The 20360-nt window shown below is 39.9% G+C and overlaps 1 protein-coding gene across 2 annotated transcripts; it reads left to right on the top strand.

Moving 5' to 3' along the window:
- The first annotated feature begins 150 nt into the window (after positions 1 to 150).
- HERPUD2 (HERPUD family member 2) lies at positions 151 to 19391 on the top strand. Of its 2 annotated transcripts, none has more exons than XM_087821258.1 (9): positions 151 to 215; positions 408 to 826; positions 6970 to 7047; positions 9841 to 9951; positions 12593 to 12747; positions 13081 to 13203; positions 16948 to 17271; positions 17960 to 18074; positions 18524 to 19391. In XM_087821258.1, exons 2-9 carry the CDS (start codon positions 680 to 682, stop codon positions 18683 to 18685), a joined length of 1215 nt encoding a protein of 404 aa, XP_087677384.1. In that variant the 5' UTR covers positions 151 to 215; positions 408 to 679; the 3' UTR covers positions 18686 to 19391. The 2 variants fall into 2 exon arrangements, with proteins under 2 accessions (XP_087677384.1, XP_087677383.1); XM_087821257.1 differs by having other exon boundaries at positions 152 to 215; positions 9838 to 9951.
- Positions 19392 to 20360: the final 969 nt, after the last annotated feature.

Genomic DNA, 20360 nt, shown 5'->3' with positions numbered 1-20360 from the left:
GCCCTGCCCCAGGGACCGGGCGGACAGCCGGCCGCGCCCTTCGGCCAACTTCTCCCGTTGCCCCCGCCGCCTCGCGAGACCCGCGCTGGCCGTGGCCGCCGCCGAGCAGCAAGAAGGGAGCGGCCGCCGCGCAGGACGCCCGGCCCGACCGTGCGGCCGGCTGCCCGACCTGGGCGCGGAGGGCGGTGGTGGCGGGCCGCGCAACCGTCTCTCAGGTACCTCTGCCCGGCGGGCCGGCCGCCCTGAGCCCCGGCCCCTCTCCAGCCGCGTGGCGGGGCCGGCGCGTCGGGGCCTTGTTGCGTCTCAGCTCGGGGGTCGCGGCGGGGGCGGGGCGGCGACTCCGGGCGTGGCGCCCCCACCTCTCCCTTCTTACCGATTTCTCTCTCTCCCCCCGGCCCCCTCCGTAGTCCCGAGTCCGGTGGAGCCTAGCGGAGCCCGGACCTGGCGGGGAACGCTGCACCCGCGGCCGGGCCCCCAGACCCCGCCGCCGCCACCGTCCATCATCCTTCGTACCGGCAATGGCCTTTGTATCGCCCGAGGCACTGGTGACTGACTTGGACGCGAAATATTAACCCGCTAGCTTCCGTCCCCATTCCAGTCGCGCCGGGAGGAACCACCTAGTCTCCGTTGGGCTCTTAACTGCTGCTCCTCCTGACTCTTTTCGGCTTTGGGGGGCACCATGGACCAAAGTGGGATGGAGATTCCTGTGACCCTCATCATTAAAGCACCGAATCAGAAATACAGTGACCAGACTATTAGCTGCTTCTTGAACTGGACCGTGGGGAAACTAAAAACGCATCTGTCTAACGTGTACCCTAGCAAACCAGTAAGTGTCTAAAAGCTGGGCGCAGCTGCCCTGGCCCGCAGCCTGTCCTGCCCTGGCCCGCAGCCTGTCCTGCCCTGGCCCGCAGCCTGTCTTGCCCTGGACTCACCTTCCCCTGGCTCACCCCTCCCCTCTTGAATCAAATAGGCCTCTTTTGGTAGACTGCGAAGAATTTGAGTTCCGAAGTTGAATGTGTCTCTTGAGTGTCTGAGGCATCATGAATATCTTCCTGATGAGGTTCAGTTAATAAGAGTATACAGAAATATCAAGGGACATAAGAATTGGTAGGCATAAAAAAAAGGACCATTTTTTCCGTGGACTTAAAATCATCAACCTAATATGGGATGACATATGCATCCTTAAGAAAAAAAAAGATAAAGAAACACTTCAATTCATATTAAAGCTTTTTTTGCTTTTTAGACTAAAATTCCGTTTTACTTTCAGCGCCTGGCCCAGAAAGTTGTTCACTGTTGAAGAGCAATTTTTTTCCTTGGAAATAAGTATGTGCCCCTATAAAAATTACACTTTCAAGGCTAGTATATGTGTTCTAAGAAGCAAAGAGTTACGAGTTTTAGAGTCACATTCCTCTGCCCCTCCCCTCCCTCATTTTTCTCTTGTACTGGACACAGAAATTTCATTAATTTAGAAGACAACAGCCCTTCAACTCCCTCTCTACCTCCACCATTTGGTACATCTTTTTTATTCCTTTCATATGGCCATTTGTAAATCAGTGTGGCAGTGTTTTCCATTTTGAATTATATCTGGGTATTGCAAAGATAATCAATAAAATACGAAGAGTACAGTTCCATCTGTCCTCAGAGGTAGGTGTAAAAGGACATAGTTGATAATTAAGAAGGCTCGATAAGTAAAGAAGGCATTTGATCTACATTCAGATACTGATAAATTAGGACTGTTTCAGGTTATCATAGTCAGTTTAGATTTCTAGAATAATTACAGAAATATTGTGGCTTTTGCAAAAATAGGAGGTTTAGAAAAACAATTCTTAGTTGGCATTAGCTGTCAGCACCTTGTGATACAAATATTTTTAGTACAGGAAATAAAAACCCTGAGGTATTTGAGTACTTGGAATAAACTAGCTGGAACTCTAGTTTATTCATATCTTTTGTTTGAAAAAGTTTACACGGGATAAGAATTTGTTTTAAAAATTTCTGCTTTACAAAAGATTTCTTATTGCATATGGTTTGTTGTGCACATTTTGAAGTGGAAAATAGCTTTTCGGTCAGAACAGTCAGAATTTAAGGGCATAGACTTACATAGTACTACGTCCCAGTGTATATGCTCAAGGATGTATTCATGTGAGGATCTTTGTATTTTAGTATTACACCAAAAAAGGGACTTGGTTTGCACTATGATAGACCAATAGTTCTCACTTTTCTAAAACTGTCTTCTTTTTGTAAAAATTTTCTAAGAGGAGTGAGAAGCCGGTCTGCCATTCCTGCACCACCCCTTGCAGTGCTAACCTTACAGTGCAGGGCTGTCCTTGCTCATGTGGGCCAGTCAGCTGCTGGAGACTGAGCTGTTGCCAACTTCTTTACACCCCACCTTCCTTACCTGCCTGCAGCTTGGACACACTAGAAATGCTTTTTGAGGCTGTACAAGTAATATGCAGCCTAGTAATTACCTAACTATGGCAAACCTGACATTTTCCCTTCTCCAGCAAGTCTTCTAGTGAATTGCAAAATCTGAAGGTTATTTCTAGGTTAATAGGAGTGAGGGGACCTGGGGGTGGGGCACCTGTGTTTATTTTCAAACTTTGTATGGTGATTAGATTTGACAGGCTTACATTCTAACTTATCACAGGAGAATTTGAAGTATCACAGTTGTTAAACAGACCTACTGTTTAATGATACCCCAAAGCCATAGGTAGTTTTGCAATGTAAGCAATGTTACATGACTAACATAATACATTACACAGGAAGTTTAGGTTCTCAGGACCACCCACAGTGACTACTTACCATTAATTCTGTGTTTGAGTATCTCAAGTGCTGTGTTGGTATTTAACAGAGATAATTTCTCATGCCTTGTTCCTTGCACATCTGCCTGGCGCAGAGTGGGTGGACTTGGAGGCAGAGTAGGGTTCCAGTACTTGGTAGAAGCACTTGTCTCCCAGTAAGAAGTAGAGAAGTTGACGGCTCTGGTCAACACTGCTCTTAACTGGGTCTGATGGGTCGCTAGTAGGTGGAGACTCCTTGGTCCCTGTGGGCAGTGGCTACTAGGAAAATAAATGAAAGCTGCTGGAGAGAAAAATAGAGATTTGAAATTGTCCTTTTAGGATCTCTATAAGGATAGGCCACGTGTCTACATGCTATTAACAGGATTCAGCAACAGTGTGTAAAATCTTTAGATTCTAATTTTAAGGTCATATATTGACTTGACTTAATCACAGGTAGTCTCCACATGGATTTAAGTTCAATCCCCTTGCCTCACTAAACCCACAATAAATATACTACTCCCCCCCCCCCCCCACCCAAGCACACTTTCTTGCGCTTCATTTATTTATTTAATTGGGATTTCATTGACCTGGCATTTGAATGTCTATATGCCAAGCATGAAGGTGATAGTAAGAGTCCTTTGCTCTTACGAAGCTCAGGTCTAGTGGGGGGATACAGAGACTCAACATGTCCCTCAGTTCAGGGTAGATTTCCTGTGTCTTGGCGCATCATACTGTTAAGTGAAAGCAATCAATTTCATTACTTAGGTCTTCTATACTCCTGTTAAGCTAGGGAGGTTTGTGCTGTGTTTTCAAATTGTTCCTTTGCTCTGAGATTCTGTTAGAAATGAAGAAACAGGAATAGAAGCAGTTGTATAAGTTCTATTCTGAAAATACAACATTTCAAAATCAAATTGCCTGACTTTCATTACCAGTGAAAATAGCTTGTGTAATATAATTTGAGGTTTTGTCTCTTGTAATTCCCTATTATTTTATTTAGGCAGGTCATTTAAAAACCCTATCTGCTTAACCACTTCTGAACTGTTGATTTAAAGGGGCTGTAATCCATACACGTAAAAAAAATTTTTTATTAGACTATTGTCATAAAATTTTAGTACATTAATTAGGAGGGTTTCATGTCATGTAGCAGGATAGTTCAAAATTTTAAAACTTTTTGAACAAAGGATATTAAATTGAGTGTGAAGACTGATGAAAAGTTAAAAGTTTTGAATGAATGTGGGTTAAAATTTGTTATATTTAACCCCTTTGTAGCCTTTTTCTAATGTCTTTTGGGAAAATAACAGTACTTTGAAGTTTGTTTAGTCATGCATCAGTGCTTTTTAAAATAGGGCTTTCCCAGAACTTCTCTTTTATGTTTTTCTCCTTTACATCATAAATACTAAATTGATAGGCATGTTTGTATATAACTATTATAGTTATATTACTAAGTAATAGTTAACTATTATTTAACTACTTTAACTGCCATTTACTAAGTGGTTACCATGTGTACCAGGCATTCTGCTTATTTTTTATTTAAATTTTATAAATGTTTTATCACATTTCATTCCTCATCACACCTCATGATGTTAAGTTTTATTAGCTTTTTTCCCCTGCCCAAGTTCATAGAATTCTATGTAGTAGAATTTGAATTTGAACCCAAGTTTGTCTGACTTGCAAGCCTCAGCACTTAACCATTAAACTCACATTATATATGATGGTTGTGTGTAATAAGATTAAGAAAGGCCTTTTGAGACTTCACCATCTCAGTCATATTCTCTCAAATTAAAAGAACTATAAAAAGAGGTCTATGTGTTTAGATGGTTTGTCATCTAACAGCTGCAAAAGAGTGGATAACACAGCCTTAATACTGTTCTAATACATATCAACTTAGTGTACAGTTACTTCTGCTTATTTTGATAAATTATGGGGAAGATATGGGAACTTACTATCTTAAGACCGCAACGTGCTTTGCCTTGCCCTGTCTTCCCACACCCCTGCTGGCCTGTGTGAGCCATAGCAGGCAGTGTATTCTGGCATTCTCTGTTGTACGAATACTTGCTTTGTGAATGGCCTGTGAGGAAACAGCTAAGCAGGGAATGTCCCTTTGGAGCTCTAGAGGAAATTCTTCTTTGAGCTCTGTGTGCTGGTTTTGCTTACAGTTGTTGCAAGGAGATAAGGGGTAGAGACAGTTTGGGTAAGCTGCTTCCATTTATAGTGTTTCTGAATTTCCTGGGGCTTTAGGTGGGTTGAGTTTAGTGGGAGTGCAAGATGTGTTCCAGTACAAATCCACAGAATTCATTTCCCACAGAAATGATGTTTTGTGCATGTCTTGGGAACAGCTCTTTAAAGCTGTATGCAAGTCTGAAATGTTAGTAGTTACTACTTTCAAGGGACTTGGGTCATAGTGCTTTGAATTAACATATAAGTTGTAGATTGCTTTTACTGAGCTACTTGGTTATGTTGAAGTTGGATATATTAAGAACATGATTTTTTAAGCCATACATAATTATGAGAGACCCATTTAGTCCTTCACATAAAAAAGTGTAATCTTTTGATACCAACTAGGGGAGTTTTAGAAATAAAAAGTGTTGCTGGCTTTGTAAAACTCAACTACCAGACTCTTGGGAATATTTAACATGATTTAGGGTTGCATATAGTATTTTAGCTGGTTTTGATATCTGATTAAATGTTGAAAAGTCAGATACTTTAGATAATATATGTAAACCTTGTAGAAAGAGAAAAATCTTCCACAGTTTATGATTGAATTTTGCATATTGTATTAGCCAGTGAGCTTTCCTCACCTTGCTTTTTAGCAGTGTCTGTTTAGTGGGTAGCAGAGTTTTTTGGGTCAGCTGGTTAAGCAGCTGTTTTTTAGGGGTGGTGTGGGTCTGTCTCTAGGCTACTCAGAGTCCCATCAAGGTGTTTCCAGCTTGGTAATTTAGCTAGCCATGAAAGAACTGGGAGAGAATATGCAGGTAGGGTGTCTTGAGTTGGGAACGAGCTTGGCATATTGGAGATCTAAGTGAATGCCAGTATGGCTAGTAAGTGAGGTGGAAAGGATACCATCAGAGGAGGCTGGAGAGAAACAGAAACCAGATCTGCTGGGACTGACTGGTGATGGTAAGGAATTAGGTTTAAATCCAATGTGGTGGGAATCCATCATAGTGACAGGGTTGATTTACATTTTTAAAAGATGTCTCTTACTGTACTCTCCTTTTCTCTAATATTCATCCCAATTCAATTTTTACCCTACTGTCCACCAAGATTGCTTTTAACAAGACCACTAGGGATTTCCATGTTGCACGATACTCTGAGGGAGTACAAAAATAAATAATAAATAGGACAGGATGAAAGAAGGACACTGAATAATAACAAAAGCTTGGAAATACTCAAATATCCATTAGTAAACAGTAGCACTTCTATATGATGAAGCATTACACACCTATCAAAAAGAATGGGGACGACATCCTAATACTGCTAAGGCGTAATCTCCAGGGTATATTAGTGAGAGGACGGGGCACATAAGATTAGGTAGAGTGTACTACTTTTTATGTGAGAAAATAAGGGAAATGCTTGCTTATATTTGGATTTGTTGTTCTGTTAAAAAGAAATGGTGGAAGGGTAATTCAAAATTAGGGAGTGGGCAGAAACAAAACCTTTTTCAGTGTACCTCATTCTATAATTTTTACTCTTTTGCCATATAATTTTAAAAAAGTAAATAACAAAATGTAATCCCTCAATGGCAACACAATAATTTAATGTCAGGATGGTGACATAACTGGGAGAGGAATTATCCCAAGTAATTTTGAAACACAGTATTTCTAGTGGGATATATGTAAGGACAGAAGAAAGCCACAAGAAATCGTAAACTTCACCCGATTTTGTTCCTATTTTGAAATTGTGTATAGTAGGATAAAGCATATAAGTAACTTTGCTAATGGCATATTTTGTTTGTTAATGTCATTAACAAACTTGGTAATTATGTGTATTTTATTCTGTCTACAATAAATATGCTACCATTTGCTGAATTCTTAATGTCTTAAGTGGAATTTTGAAAAACAGAATTCTTAAAATATGTCAGTTTTCTGCTTATTTGTGCCTAAAAGGAGTTTACCCATATTTAGGCATGTTATTCCCAGCATTTATTTTGTATAATTAGAAAAAGTTGAATTCTTTTCTTTGTCCCATTTCTTAGTTGACGAAGGATCAGAGATTGGTGTATTCGGGCAGACTGCTTCCCGATCATCTGCAGCTGAAAGACATTCTCAGAAAAGTAAGCAGATTTCTAACACTACTCCATACCCAACACAGCCAGAGTGTGGGAGGAGATTTGTTCTGGAATTTTATCGATATCCAACCAGTTCAGTTTTTAGATACTTAAAATCAACCCAAGGTAGCATAACTTGTAAACATGAACTAGGAAGTAAAGAACAGAATGATAGATTCCGGTTAGTTTAGGTAGCAGTTTTGTATATCTATCTGATAGCTACATCTGCACGAGGACCATGTGCTTGTGTTCAGGTAGCTGAAATTTTGTGTAGGAAAACTATCTGCTTATCCGTGGTGCAGGAGTAGAGTGTTCAAGGAGCGGTGAAGGATTTCCACTGAGAACAGTCTCCTCTCTTTTATCCCTTTTGACCAAACTGCATGACATTTTAATACAAGTTGCTTGGGTTAGGAGTCTAATTTCAGGGCAAGAAAGAGAAGGAAGCCCAATTGGTCTATCAGTTAGTGACCTTGAATGCTGGTGCTTAGAGCAAAAATATATTTCAATAAGATTTTGACAATCATCTGGAATGCTGGTTTTTTTTTTAATGGCAGCTTTTAACTCATGTTTATTTACAGAATTTATACTTTTATAACATTTCTGCATTTGCGATGCTGCTTTTTGTTTATGGATATATAGCTTTGATATTTTGCTTTAGATATTTGGCTTAGCTCTTAATGTTGTCTGGACTGATCTAGGAAATTTGTATACTCTCCTTGTTTATGATCATCTGAGAAACTTTAAGAAGTCTTATACCAGTATATTCCTTCTGTTTAGATAGTTGACATTTTAACTTTGCCAGTGTGACTTCTTGCTGTCATTTTCATTTTAGTCATGTAGTTTCAGTTTGCCAAGGTGGTTTAATAACTTCTTTCTCTCCCAAAGATAGTGGAATTTGCAGCAGATTTTCTATCTTTTTTAAGATAGTTTTAGATTAATAGCAAAATTGAGCATAAAGTACAGATTTCACTTATCGCCCTGCCCCCACACCTGCTCAGGCTCCCCACTGCCAACATTCCATATTAGAGGGGTACATTGGTTACAATTGATGAACCAACATTATTGACACATCATTGTCACCCAAAGCCCATAGTTTACATTAGGTTTCCCTCTTGGTGTTGTACATTCTGTGGGTTTGGACAAATGTATAATGACATGTGTTCACCATTAGAGTCTCATACAGAATAGTTCACTACCCTAAAAATCCTGTGCCTCACCTGTTCATTTTTCTCCGTTTTTATGCTTAAAAACATTGCTGCCATATACTCTTTGAAATAGAAATTCATTTTATTATTTTAACCCAAAGATGGCAAGTTCACACACGAATACTTTTTAAAAGGTTCTCGCTGTCAGAAATGGTTTCCGACCAGAAGACTTAAAATAAAAATGCTCAGTCAAAGGACTGTTGGCCCCTGATAGAAAACATTTTGAATAGTTTGTTTGCATTTTGAATAGATCTTTGAACTGCTTTTGTTAAAGTCAGTGTGGCCCCTTCTTTTTTCAATTAAATGCTGCCATTAGTTTTACCTGTTGTTATAAAATGCTTTATAGAAACATTCCCCAAAGGTGAACAAGTACTATGAGTTAATTCAATTAATATGACTTTTGAAACCAGGGTGCTTTTTACTGTTCTGTGTTCTGAAGCAGCGGGGGTACAGTGTGAATCACTAGTGCTCCTGTCTGCCTTGCTAGGCACATCTCAAGTCAGACTGTCTCTGGAGGTGCCTCTTAGCATCCTAACCCCATTAACTTCTTTCTTTAAACTAGAGCAGCTGTAGTTGTGCTTCTCAGTTCTGTGCAAAAGACTGTGTTGTATATTTCTCCAGTTGTGCTCTGATGCACTAGTCTGGTCTTGTAGCAGCATCATGAGCCTCTTTAGGGGAAGGGCTGGTTCTCACTGTTCTGGGATTCACCTCAGAATTAAGCACAATTCTAGGTTTGGCAGGCAGTTGACAAATTCTGTTTCTGGTCGCCTTGTCCTCTTTCTCATGACTAGGCATCTTCTCTGTCCTCCTTCATCATACTCTGTTTCTTCTTTCTCTGAGTTACTCAGCGGTCCCGTATTCTCTGCCCTCTAATTCTCTTTCCTTTCTGCACCTTACTTCCTCGCTTCGTGCCTCAGCGTAAGTACTCACTTAATCGTGAAGCTACAATGTCAACCGAATCATTACTGGAATATTTTTCTTCAGTCATAGTTGTGGGTGTATGGAAACACAGGAACTTTTTACAAAATATGGTTCAAATCTGTGTTCTATTTAAATATAAGTATTGTGGATAAAACCAGTGTTTGTCCTAAAAAATAAACTAGAATCCTCACTAAAATGAAGGCAAATGAAATTATGGTGAAATTATTTGAGTTTCTTTATTATAGCTGCAGAGTCTAAGTAATGGAAATGTTTTTACGACTCAAAGTGTGCAGGTCTAAGCTTCAGCGACTGTTCCAGTTCTGATATCGAGGCGCTGGTTGTTTTTATGTTGAAATAGTAGGGCGCATTGACACGGCTTTATAGCACTGCGTGCTTCCAGACTCCTCTGTAGACAGAGTAGTCGCTTTTCATACAGCAGTTACTGAGTATTTAGACCATTTTCCCAGCATGGAGAAAATACAGAATTTATGAGGGCTCCAAATTCTAAAATGGCAAATTCACCTTCAAATGACAACAATTTCTTACTAATAAATGGCTGTGCTAGAAAGGAACTTAAGTTTTGAGTTAAGTGTTTCAGCTTCGCTGCTGCTGACGTTTTGACTGTGCATTCCCAGTGCTGCCCTTTCAGTGTGACCTTCTTCAATTTTAGCAGGATGAGTATCATATGGTTCATCTAGTGTGTACTTCCCGGACTCCTCCCAGTTCTCCACAGTCCAGCACCAGTAGAGAAGATCATGAAGCGTCGGTGTCCAGCAACAGTTCTGTGAGTGGTTTGGGAGGAGTGAATGTTGACGTTTACTGATTATCCTTTTTGTCTCTAAAAACTTAAGTGGAAAAAAACCACACAGAACAATTGGAGCTTGTGGGTTGTGAAATTGTGTTTTGAATGGCCTGAGTCAGGCATTTAAACTTTGTTTTTAGAAATCCAGTATACAGTGTTATCTGTTGAAACCTGTCCCCTGTATGCAGGTCAGTAATAGATCTAATCTTCAGGAGTTTAATTACTAAAATAATAAGAAAACAGAATTATGACATGGTTATATAATATAAACTCTAAGGCCACTAAAGATTCAGAAATATTTAAAGTGTTGAATATAGTATATTTTATTCAAAGTGGATTAAGTTATTTCAGTTTTAAGTATGCTAAATCCTCTTAGGCAGGTTTTTAATTTTTTTATTTTTTATGTTTAAATATTTTTAGAAAAAGAGGGGGGGGGGAGAGAGAGAAACATTGACTGTTTGCCTCCTGCATACCCCCTACTGGGGATCTGGGCATGTGCCCTGACTCGGAATCAAACTGTCTACCTGTCAGTGCACAGGACGACACCCAACTTCCTGAGCCACACTGGCTGGGGCAAGAATTTTATTTTTAAAAAATGACTGGATTTGGGCATGCATTTCAGCTGCAGGAGGAAAAATTATTTAACCTACTCAGCTCTTTCAGACTTGAGTATTCATTTCTCCCACCTTTTTCATTTGCCTAAAATTGTTCTGGAAATTTTTCTTAATAGTTAAACTTTTCAACTTAGACATCCTCTACAAGTTTTAGACACTGTCCCAAATCCTTTTACTTTAAATTATTTTTAGTTTCCCATAAAAGCTTTATATGGCACCTTTGAAGGTGAGAGAAAAGAATTGGCTGAGTGGAAGGCTTGCTCTAAACTTCATGGGCAGGGACTTCTATACCGCTAAGTATACTTTCCTTCTCGGCAAGAGTCAAGCCGAAGTGTAAGGAGGGGATGCGTGGAGGATCTTCCAGTAGATACTAGTTAACTGCTTCTTTAAGAACTAGATCCTCTAGTTGCTCTATTTCATTAGTATGTCCTCATTGGTAAGTATTTTCTAGTACCAGTTGTGGGAACTTAGCTTACATTAAACTGAACTGTGTTTTGTCAGTAAACCACGGGCCTGGATCTGTTTCCCACCTTGCACCGGAAGAGACGGCGTAGGCATCTGCAGGAAGCTCTGTGTGTAGGCGTGGGACACAGTTGTGTTGCTCCACTTCTTGTTGAGAAAAAAGCCTCTGGCTTGTCTAGTGGTTCCTCAGCCATGATTTCCTGTCCTTAGTATATGTATTCAGTTTTTCAAGGTGTATTATAGAAATCTGAAATGTATCAAAGGCAAATAAAGTTGAATTCCATTCAGTGTTTTATGACAGAAATTTCAATGGGATTTGAAAATGTCCTAAAAATCTAGTCATGAAAGTATTGTCTAAGAAGGTCAGAAATTCTTAGTTCTAGAGAAATTAGGCTGGGCTGCCAAGTGACTAGACCTTTCCTCTATTAATTTTTAATTAACCACCTTTTAATGGTTCATTTAATGAGAAATCTTGCCAAAAAAGAAGTCTTTCCGAGTATCAGACTCTCTAGTAAGATGTTTGGTATCTCTTTTGTGTGGAGTAACATACTAAAGAAAGCTTTTGTTAGTTTTGCAAAAGACCAGTGTCCTTGGGACCTTTTACATGGCAGGACGTAGGAAGGTACACATGCTAAAAAGACATCCTGTCGGAAGGTAGTGCAGCTAAAACACAATTTTAACAAACTTGGATGTTCATTCACATTATACTGTACCCAAGTTTTTTAAGCTGAAGAACTATAATTTATATAAAATATACTTGTGTTTTAAATTTACGTAAGACACTTGATAAACTATTTTCAGATAGTAACAAGGTGGGGTGATCTTCAAGGGATTTTATTGTTTAAAGTTGTTGAGTCTGGGGAGCTTCTGACATCATTGGAGCATGAGAATTTAAACATCCTGATTGTTATCCTGTTCATTTAAGAAAAACAACAATATTTGTTGGTGGTATCTATAAACAAGTTCAGAATGGAAATGAATCTTAAAAATCTAGTTCAATCTTGCTTTTTGTAGGAAAGCTGAGACTCAGAGGTTAAGTGAAATTTTAAGGTGATGTTCCTTGTTAATGTCAGAGATAATACCAGATTCTAGATCTTCTGATTGCTAGCATATTCCTCATAATTTTAAACCAGTGTGTTACTAACAGCATGTTATACAGTACCTGCCACATAGTGACTGTTTAAATGACACAGTAATTAGTACCATTATTGAGCACGTTCTAAGTTTAGGCATCGTGAAAAGAACTTTGCATGTAATTTAATCCTCTCAATTCTCTGTGCTCTTTTTTGTATACAATTACTCCACTACTTAGCCTTTTCTAGTTGGTAAATGAACTGTTAAGCAATTTTTATTTTTCTGAACTCTTTAGTCTCATCAGAATTAAAGTATCTACCTATTATGCCGGGCACAAGATTCAAATTAGTAAATTCCTAAAATTCACTCTTTGCAGAGGGATTTCATAAGTACGTTTTTAGCAACATGTTTATAATCTCATGATTGTAAGGAATTAAATCTTCTTGAAAAAATAGTTACGTTTCTGTTTGTAGAATTCAGATCAGTCAGGATCATCAACTCCATCATCCAGTCAAGAAACCTTGCCGTTAGCTGTCAGTCCTTCCTCTGAAGGATTGAGGCAGCGTACCCTTCCCCAAGCACAGACCGACCCCGCACAGAGTCACCAGTTCCCGTACGTAATGCAAGGGTGAGTGAATTCCTGGAAGCTGTGGCTGCCTCAGAATCTATTTTTCCTCACTGTCATGGGAGCCCTCTGCAGTAATCCAAAGTGCATTTGGAATTTATTCCTGTACCTGAGTACATATTTTGAGAACTAGAGGGTTAAGGAGAGCAGTGCTATTGAAAGCTGCTCATACATCAGAATCATTGAGGGCTATATTAGTTTTTAATGTCTGTGCTAATCATCTGGGGATCTTGTTAAGATGCACATTCTGATTCAGTAGGATGACTTGTAGTTCAGAAATGAAATGCTTTTAACATCTAAAGCATTCAAAGACATGTCTTTATTTCTTTATGGCAGAAATGTAGATAACCAACTTCCTGGGCAAGCTGTTGCAGCCGGATTCCCAGTGTACCCCGCGCTCAGCCCGCTGCAGGTGCTGTGGTGGCAGCAGATGTACGCTCACCAGTATTACATGCAATAGTAAGGGAATTTCAGTTCCTTCTGTTGCTCACTGTGTTATTTGCTTTATTTTCTGTTTGTATCCTAAGTAACTTGATTTGGGATTGTATTTACTGATGTATTTCACTAGCTTTTAAAAATTATTATGAGGAGTTCACCAACATCTCAGCAGATACTTTTTAAAAAATCAATTGGCTATTTCCCTGCTGAACATAGATGCTAAAATCTTCAATAAAATATTAGCAAACTGAATCTAGCAATACATTAAAAAGGATCATACACCATCATCAACTCGAATTTATTCTGGGGATGCAAGGATGGTACAATATCTACACGTCATGAATGCGATACACCATGTAAATAAAATGAAGGACAAAAAAACCACATGATCTATCAATAGATGCAGAAAAGCATTTGACCAAATCCAGCACCCATTTATTTATTTATTTTTAAAATATGTCTTTGTTGATTCCAGAGAGAGAGACAGAGAGAGAGAAGCATCAATGATGAGAGAGTGTCATTGATTGGCTGCCTCCTGCATGCCCCCTACTGGGGATCAAGCCCACAACCTGGGCATGTGCCCTGATTGGGAATCGAACCCCGACCTCCTGGTTCATAGGTTGACACTCAAGCACTGAGCCACACCGGCGGGGCCCAGCACCCATTTATGATAAAAGCTCTCAGTAAAGTGGAATTAGAGGGAACATACCTCAATGTAATAAAGACCATATATGACAAAACCCATAGCCAACATCATACTCAATGGGCAAAAACTACAAGTGTTCCCCTTAAGATCAGGAACAAGACAGGGATGTCTACTTTCACCACCCTTATTCAACATAGTACTGGCAGTCCTTGCTTCAGCAATCAGACAAGAAGAAATAAAAGGCATCCAAATTGGAAAGGAAGAAGTAAAACTGTCATCATTTGCAGATGACATGATACTTTAAATAGAGAACCCTAAAGATTCCACCAAAAAACTACTAGAACTCAGTAAAATAACAGGATACAAAATAAATATTCCAGAAATCAGTTGCATTTTTATACACCAGTAGTGAACTATCAGCAAGGGAAACTAAGAAAATAATCCCATTTACAGTTGCTTCAAAAAAGAATAAAATACCTAGGAATGAATATAACCAAGGATTGAAAAGACCTGTACCCAGAAAATTATAAGACACTGAAGAAAGAAATTGAAGAAGATACAAGTAAGTGGAAGCATATACCACGTTCATGGATAGGAAGAATTAACATTGTTAATAGGTCCTTACTACCCAAAGCATTCTACAGATTCAACACAATTCCTATCAAGATACCAATGGTATATTTCACAGAACTAGAGCAAATATTCCAAAAATTTATATGGTACTTCTTCTGGACTCCTGTGCATTCATTTAACACTCCAGCTTCTCTTTAATTTTCTCCTCGCCTGTTTCTGTGATTTTGTTTTCATCTTCATTCTTTTGATCTTTCTGATCACTCATTCTGTGTTCTGTGATAGTCCTCTACATGGCAGCATTTCTCGTTCAGTTAGATGTGTTTGTGTACCTACCGTATGCCTGTGATAGTCGGTCTGGTAGGCAAGACAGGATTCAGTCCTGAGCCATCCTCTTGGGTTTCTTTCTTCCGTGGCCTTATTGTTAGCTCTCTGTGGATGACTCCTGGTTCTTCATCTCCTGTGCTTCATCCTGAATCTCCACCCAATTGCTGGAAGAGCTACGTAGGGAAATTTGCCTCTTCCCTAAATTCAGTGTGTCTAAAATTTGATCCACTGTGCTCTTAAGTGCCTTCTTCCTGACTTCCTGTCAGTGACACTGCCTCCCTCTCTCTTTTTTTTTTTTTTTTTTTAATATATCTTTATTGATTTCAGAGAGAGGAAAGGAGAGGGAGAGAGTGAGCTAGAAACATCAGTGATGAGAAAGTCATTGATTGGCTGCCTCCTGCACGCCCCCAACTGGGGATCGAGCCTGCAACCCAGGCATGTGCCCTGACCGGGAATCGAACCCTGATCTACTGAATCCTAGGTCCATGCTCAACCACTAAGCCATGCCCGGCCGGGTGACACTGTCTCTTAATCATCCTCCAAGCTCATACTCAGCTTGAATTCTGCTTCTCTTATCCCTGAACCCAACACATGACCCAGATGAGTTAACGTGGTTTTTAGCTTCCGTCCTTCCTCTGTATCTTACTTCCAGTGGACCCACTTTATTGTCACGGCTCTTTCTCCTAATAGGCTCTTTACTGTATTTCATCCAATCTGCCAGGTTAACTTGCTCAACACAGAATCGAGTCAGTCATTCCCCATCCCCCCAAGAAATTGATGGCTCTCCTGTCTGCAGTGTGAAGTCTGTACCTGTCCTTCCTCTAGACCTTCTCCCATGAAGCTAACGTGCGTTATGAACCTTGTATTCCCATGTTCTCTTGCATGACCCCAGGCAGGCTGTTCATGCCTTACCTGTTGCCATGGTAATAGTTACCATTTGAGGAACTGCTTTGTGCTTAGTACCCTACTAGATGCTTACACCCTTGTGTCATTCATACTCTGACAAGGACTGTGTAAGATAAGTGGGGCTTTTATCCTAGCTCACTTTTAAATCATATAATTTGTGTATATCATTCAACTTTTGAGCCTCAAGTTCTCACATTTTATGAATAACTCATCTATGAATTCAGAGTATCTCTGAGGTAGCAAAAGTTTTGGAACTAAAAAGCCCTAAACAGATACAAGGTCTTAGCGTACAGGCTAAAAAAGGCTTTTGTAGCCTAGGAAACTTCTGTTTCATTTTATTTTGGTATCTTGATTTTTAAACTTTTGATTGTAGAAAAATTTCAACATATAAAAAGAGTAGTAAAATGAACACTGTGTACTTATCACCCAGTTTCAGTGTTTATCAGTCATGGCAGTGTTGTTTTATAACTTTCTCCTATACTGCATAATTTAAATTCCAGATATATCATTTTTTGATTAAACTTCAGGACCATAATTCTTTATAAGTTGACAAAGGGTCTCTACCAGTGGTCCCCAGGCGGAGTTCCCAAAAGTCAGGGTTGGGGCTGAGGGGTTGTTATCTGGAATCTAGTTACTATCTCAGAATGCTAATACAAACCGTTTCTCACTGGCAGTGGGTACACAGGGTAATGACTGATGTACTTTTTAGAAAAATCTTTGGAAACCTGGGTCTGAGGGGGAGGTGGTGGGTGTGGGGTATTCATTCCCTGTAGAATGACGGAAGGGGCCATTAGTGGAAAGAGATCTGGACATTACCTTAAAATATTTAGTGAGGGTCCGGCCGGGCATGGCTCAGTGGTTGAGCGTCGACCTAGGATCCAGGCGATCAGGGTTCGATTCCTGGTCAGGGCACATGCCCGGGTTGTGGGCTTGATCAATGACTCTCTCATCATTGATGTTTCTATCTCTCTCCCTCTGCTTTCCTCTTTCTCTGAAATCAATAAAGATATATTTAAAAAAAAAAAAAAAATTTAGTGAAGGGGAGAAAACAGTGATTCACACGGCTGTTCTTACCCCGCTTCCCCTCCATGTTCCACGGCCAGGCCGAGAGCATCCCTCCCTGAGCCACACCTGCCACAGTCTTGGTTCCACTTTCCACTGAGATTTGTGCTCACCTAAGAAACGGGCAGGGGCAGCGATAGTCCATATCAGGTTTATGAAAAGTACATAGGGCTTACCCAGGAAGTTTTGAAAAATAATCATATAGTGTGATAAAGGTCTTCCCTTTTTGATATTTATTTTGGTGACTCTTCTAGTCAAGCTGCAGTTTCAGCTCAGGCCACATCAAATGCCACCCCCACCCAGCCTGCGCCTCCACAGCCTCTGAATTTGGCACACGTTCCTGGAGAAGAACCCCCACCAGCCCCCAACCTGGTGGCCCAAGAAAACCGACCCCTGAATGAGAATGTGCAGATGAACGCGCAGGGGGGCCCGGTGCTGAATGAAGACGACTTCAATCGTGACTGGCTGGACTGGATGTACACCTTCTCCCGCGCGGCCATCCTCCTCAGCATTGTGTACTTCTACTCCTCTTTCAGCCGCTTTGTCATGGTCATGGGAGCCATGCTGCTGGTTTATTTGTGAGTCACGTTCATTACTTTTCTGTGGTTCCTTTTAATGACTTTGAAACCGTGTCAGTGCAGCACATGACACATGGTCATGTCTCATGAATGTTGGGTGAGGGACTGTGAATGTTGCATTTCATAGGTCTGGCATCAGAAGCAAACCAGGTTATGTTAGTGAGAACATTTATCAGAATTGTCTAGAAGCAAATTTTCCCTTTATTGTCATTTATAAAAATTGTTAATTTAACTAAATGTGCTCCATCAATTATTTAGAACTTGAGGAAGTATATAATTCATTCTTGTACAAGGATGTTCTTTTTAATTATGGTCATCCATAGTAAGTCCTGTAGGCACAAGTCAGGCTTTTTTCTTCATAACTTTGCCTGGGCCCCTGGTTCCCCAAGAAGCAAACAAATTATCTAGTTGAATTTCATTTTGAAAAATAGCAAAAAAGATTTTATGACTCCTGCCATGTTCTCATGCCTAGCAGAGAGCCAGTTAAGCCCCTGATAGACTTTTTGACTGAAATTGATTTCTGTTTGCTGTCATTGCTTTGAGAGGGACAGTTCTAAGCCTACAGTGGGCGACATGGTCCTTTCATTTAATATTGTTCTAGTCATTTTTCTCTTGTAGGACACTAATATTTCATAATTTCACAAATAAAATCAGTTGTGGCTTATTTTCTTTTCATTTTACCAAACAGACACCAAGCTGGGTGGTTTCCTTTTCGGCAAGAAGGCGGCCAGCAGCAGGCTCCCAACAATAATGCTGACGTGAATGACGGGCAGAATGCAAACAACCTAGAACTTGAAGAAATGGTACGCTAATGAGGTTTTGTGTACTTTCAATGTAGGTGTGTCCTCAGCATTGTCTAGGGAGGGCCAGCGTGGTGAAAGAGCCTCGGGGTGTCCATGAGTATTCGTGGAACAACACGTGCAGAAGGCTATCCATACACTGCGTGGTGCCATCTGGGAGAACTTGGTCATGTGTTAGACTTTGTTGGAAGAACTCATGTTCCTTCACAGCTACAGAGAGGACGATGCACAGAGGGGAATTTATTGCATTACATAGGCGGTTACCCTTGAACGCAAACACCACGGAATCGTCAGCTGGGGTTTCCCAGAGATTCCCACAGACCAGCTAGGTGCTTCTTTGACGTTTCATTATCGTGTTCCTTCTTACAGGGAAGTCCTGAACTCTCCTCTTCTGGCCTAAGTGCTTTCTGGCTGCTTAATCACTTAGGAGTATTTCTTGTTTTGTTTGAAAGGAGCGTCTCATGGATGATGGGCTTGAGGATGAGAGTGGAGAAGATGCAGGGGAAGATGCGGGTGCGCTCCAGAGGCCGGGACTGGTGGCGGCAGCGTGGTCTTTCATCACCAGCTTCTTCACTTCACTGATACCGGAGGGGCCTCCCCAGGTTGCCAATTAGATCTGGAAAACTGCCAGCTGCAGGGAGGGTCTGGCTTTAGGACCGTGACTTAAATAACAGTGCAATTTCAAAAGAATTATTACTTTCTTTTCACCATCATGTACAGAGGTTTTTTTTCTTTAAGCTTCTCATGCATACGAATAGTTTAAGCACAAATGGACTACTAAATGTGTGATTTTTTTTTTTTTTTATATATAAAAGATCCTAACAGAACATAGCTTAACAACATTGGTCTTCCAGGTTTTATTAATTTCAACTATGTGTATTATACCAGGCAGACCTATATGTCCATCTTATTTCTTTAAAGAGCTGCTTCACATGTGTCTATAATAGCCCAGCCCTTTAATGTGTAATTTGAATAAATATTATCTATTTTCTGTGAATTATCCTAAAAGTTTTAAACAGAATGACCTCATAGTTTTAAAAAAGATTATTATTTACCTAAAATGTGCTAGTAGCATCTTGCCCAGCATAAAGCAATAAACTTCTCAATAATCTTAATTTTGACATTTGAATAGATAATGGGAACTTTCTATTTTAAGGGCAAGTATCCCATTGATTGGAATTCGTAACTTAAAAAAAGGCAGCTCTTCAATGGAATTAATAGTGATATAAAATGTTTGATATAAGCAGTACTTTTATAAAATAAGATATGCTGGAAATAATTCCCTGTAATTTTTTTAAATAAAAGGTCAATTATGGTAAACTGTCTTATGGGATATTTGTTTAAACTCTTCAGTAATGTATGCATTATGTGCAGAAATCTATATAAATGTAAGTAGTAGTTGGGAAAGGTTGCTGAAGTCTTCAAGGCCTTTTTCACCTTGTTCCATTCCAGATGGAGATCTAGCTCTCAGGTGGTGTGAAACCTCAATAGGTTTTTTAAAAAAAAATTCCTGTGTAAGCCAATTCAGTATGTCATATGAAAGGAGTAAGTTTCCTGCAGGGAAGCTGATTAAAATTGAACAAATGAGGATGGGAAGACTTACCATAGACAAACATTATCTTACATGAAATGTATCACACAGTTACAACAGAGAAAAATAGAAGACTAAGAAGACATCCATGAGTTATTCTCTAGGTTGTTTACTTACAATGATAATGGTGACATTTCAAGGGATATCTGGTTTACCCTTTGAAAAGTAAAATTAGATTTCTTTTCATAGGTGTCAAGGCATCATGATTGAATATGAGCAGTTGAACCATAGAAATACTAATAGAAAATATAAATGACTACCTATATAATATCAGGGTGAGAAAATACCATTATCCCTAAAAAAGGTTGCTATCTATGTAACATTTTGACATATATAATTAAACGCCAAACAATTTGGAAAAGAAGATGAAAGAAAAGGTAATAGGTAATTAAGTAAAAAAACCAATAGTACCCCGGTAGGAAATGGATGAGCATACTCTCTCGGTCAGCTTGGGCTGCTGCAACAAGTTACTGTAGATTGGGTGACTTAAACAGTCAACATTTATTTCCCATAGTTCTGGAGGCTGGGAAGCCCAGGATCAAGGCGCTGGCAGATTTGGTGTCTGGTGAGGCCCACTTCCTGGTCTGTGTAGAGCTGAAGCAAGGTCTCCTGTCTCTTGCAAGGGCACTAATCCTGTTCACGAGGGCTCCACCCTCCGGCCCTGATTACCTCCCAAAGACCTCACCTCCTAATACTAC

Source organism: Miniopterus natalensis, chromosome 10, assembly GCF_054644295.1.
Source record: "Miniopterus natalensis isolate mMinNat1 chromosome 10, mMinNat1.hap1, whole genome shotgun sequence".
Lineage (NCBI taxonomy): Eukaryota > Metazoa > Chordata > Mammalia > Chiroptera > Miniopteridae > Miniopterus > Miniopterus natalensis.
This window is presented reverse-complemented; position numbering and strand designations above follow the sequence as displayed.

Excerpts from the sequence above, each read along its gene's own strand:
- HERPUD2 (XM_087821257.1), top strand. The coding sequence starts at position 680 with ATGGACCAAAGTGGGATGGAGATTCCTGTGACCCTCATCATTAAAGCA. Across the intron at positions 9,952-12,592 it reads CGGTGTCCAGCAACAGTTCT|AATTCAGATCAGTCAGGATC; the intron begins GTGAGTGGTTTG and ends TTCTGTTTGTAG. Across the intron at positions 18,075-18,523 it reads ACCTAGAACTTGAAGAAATG|GAGCGTCTCATGGATGATGG; the intron begins GTACGCTAATGA and ends TTTGTTTGAAAG.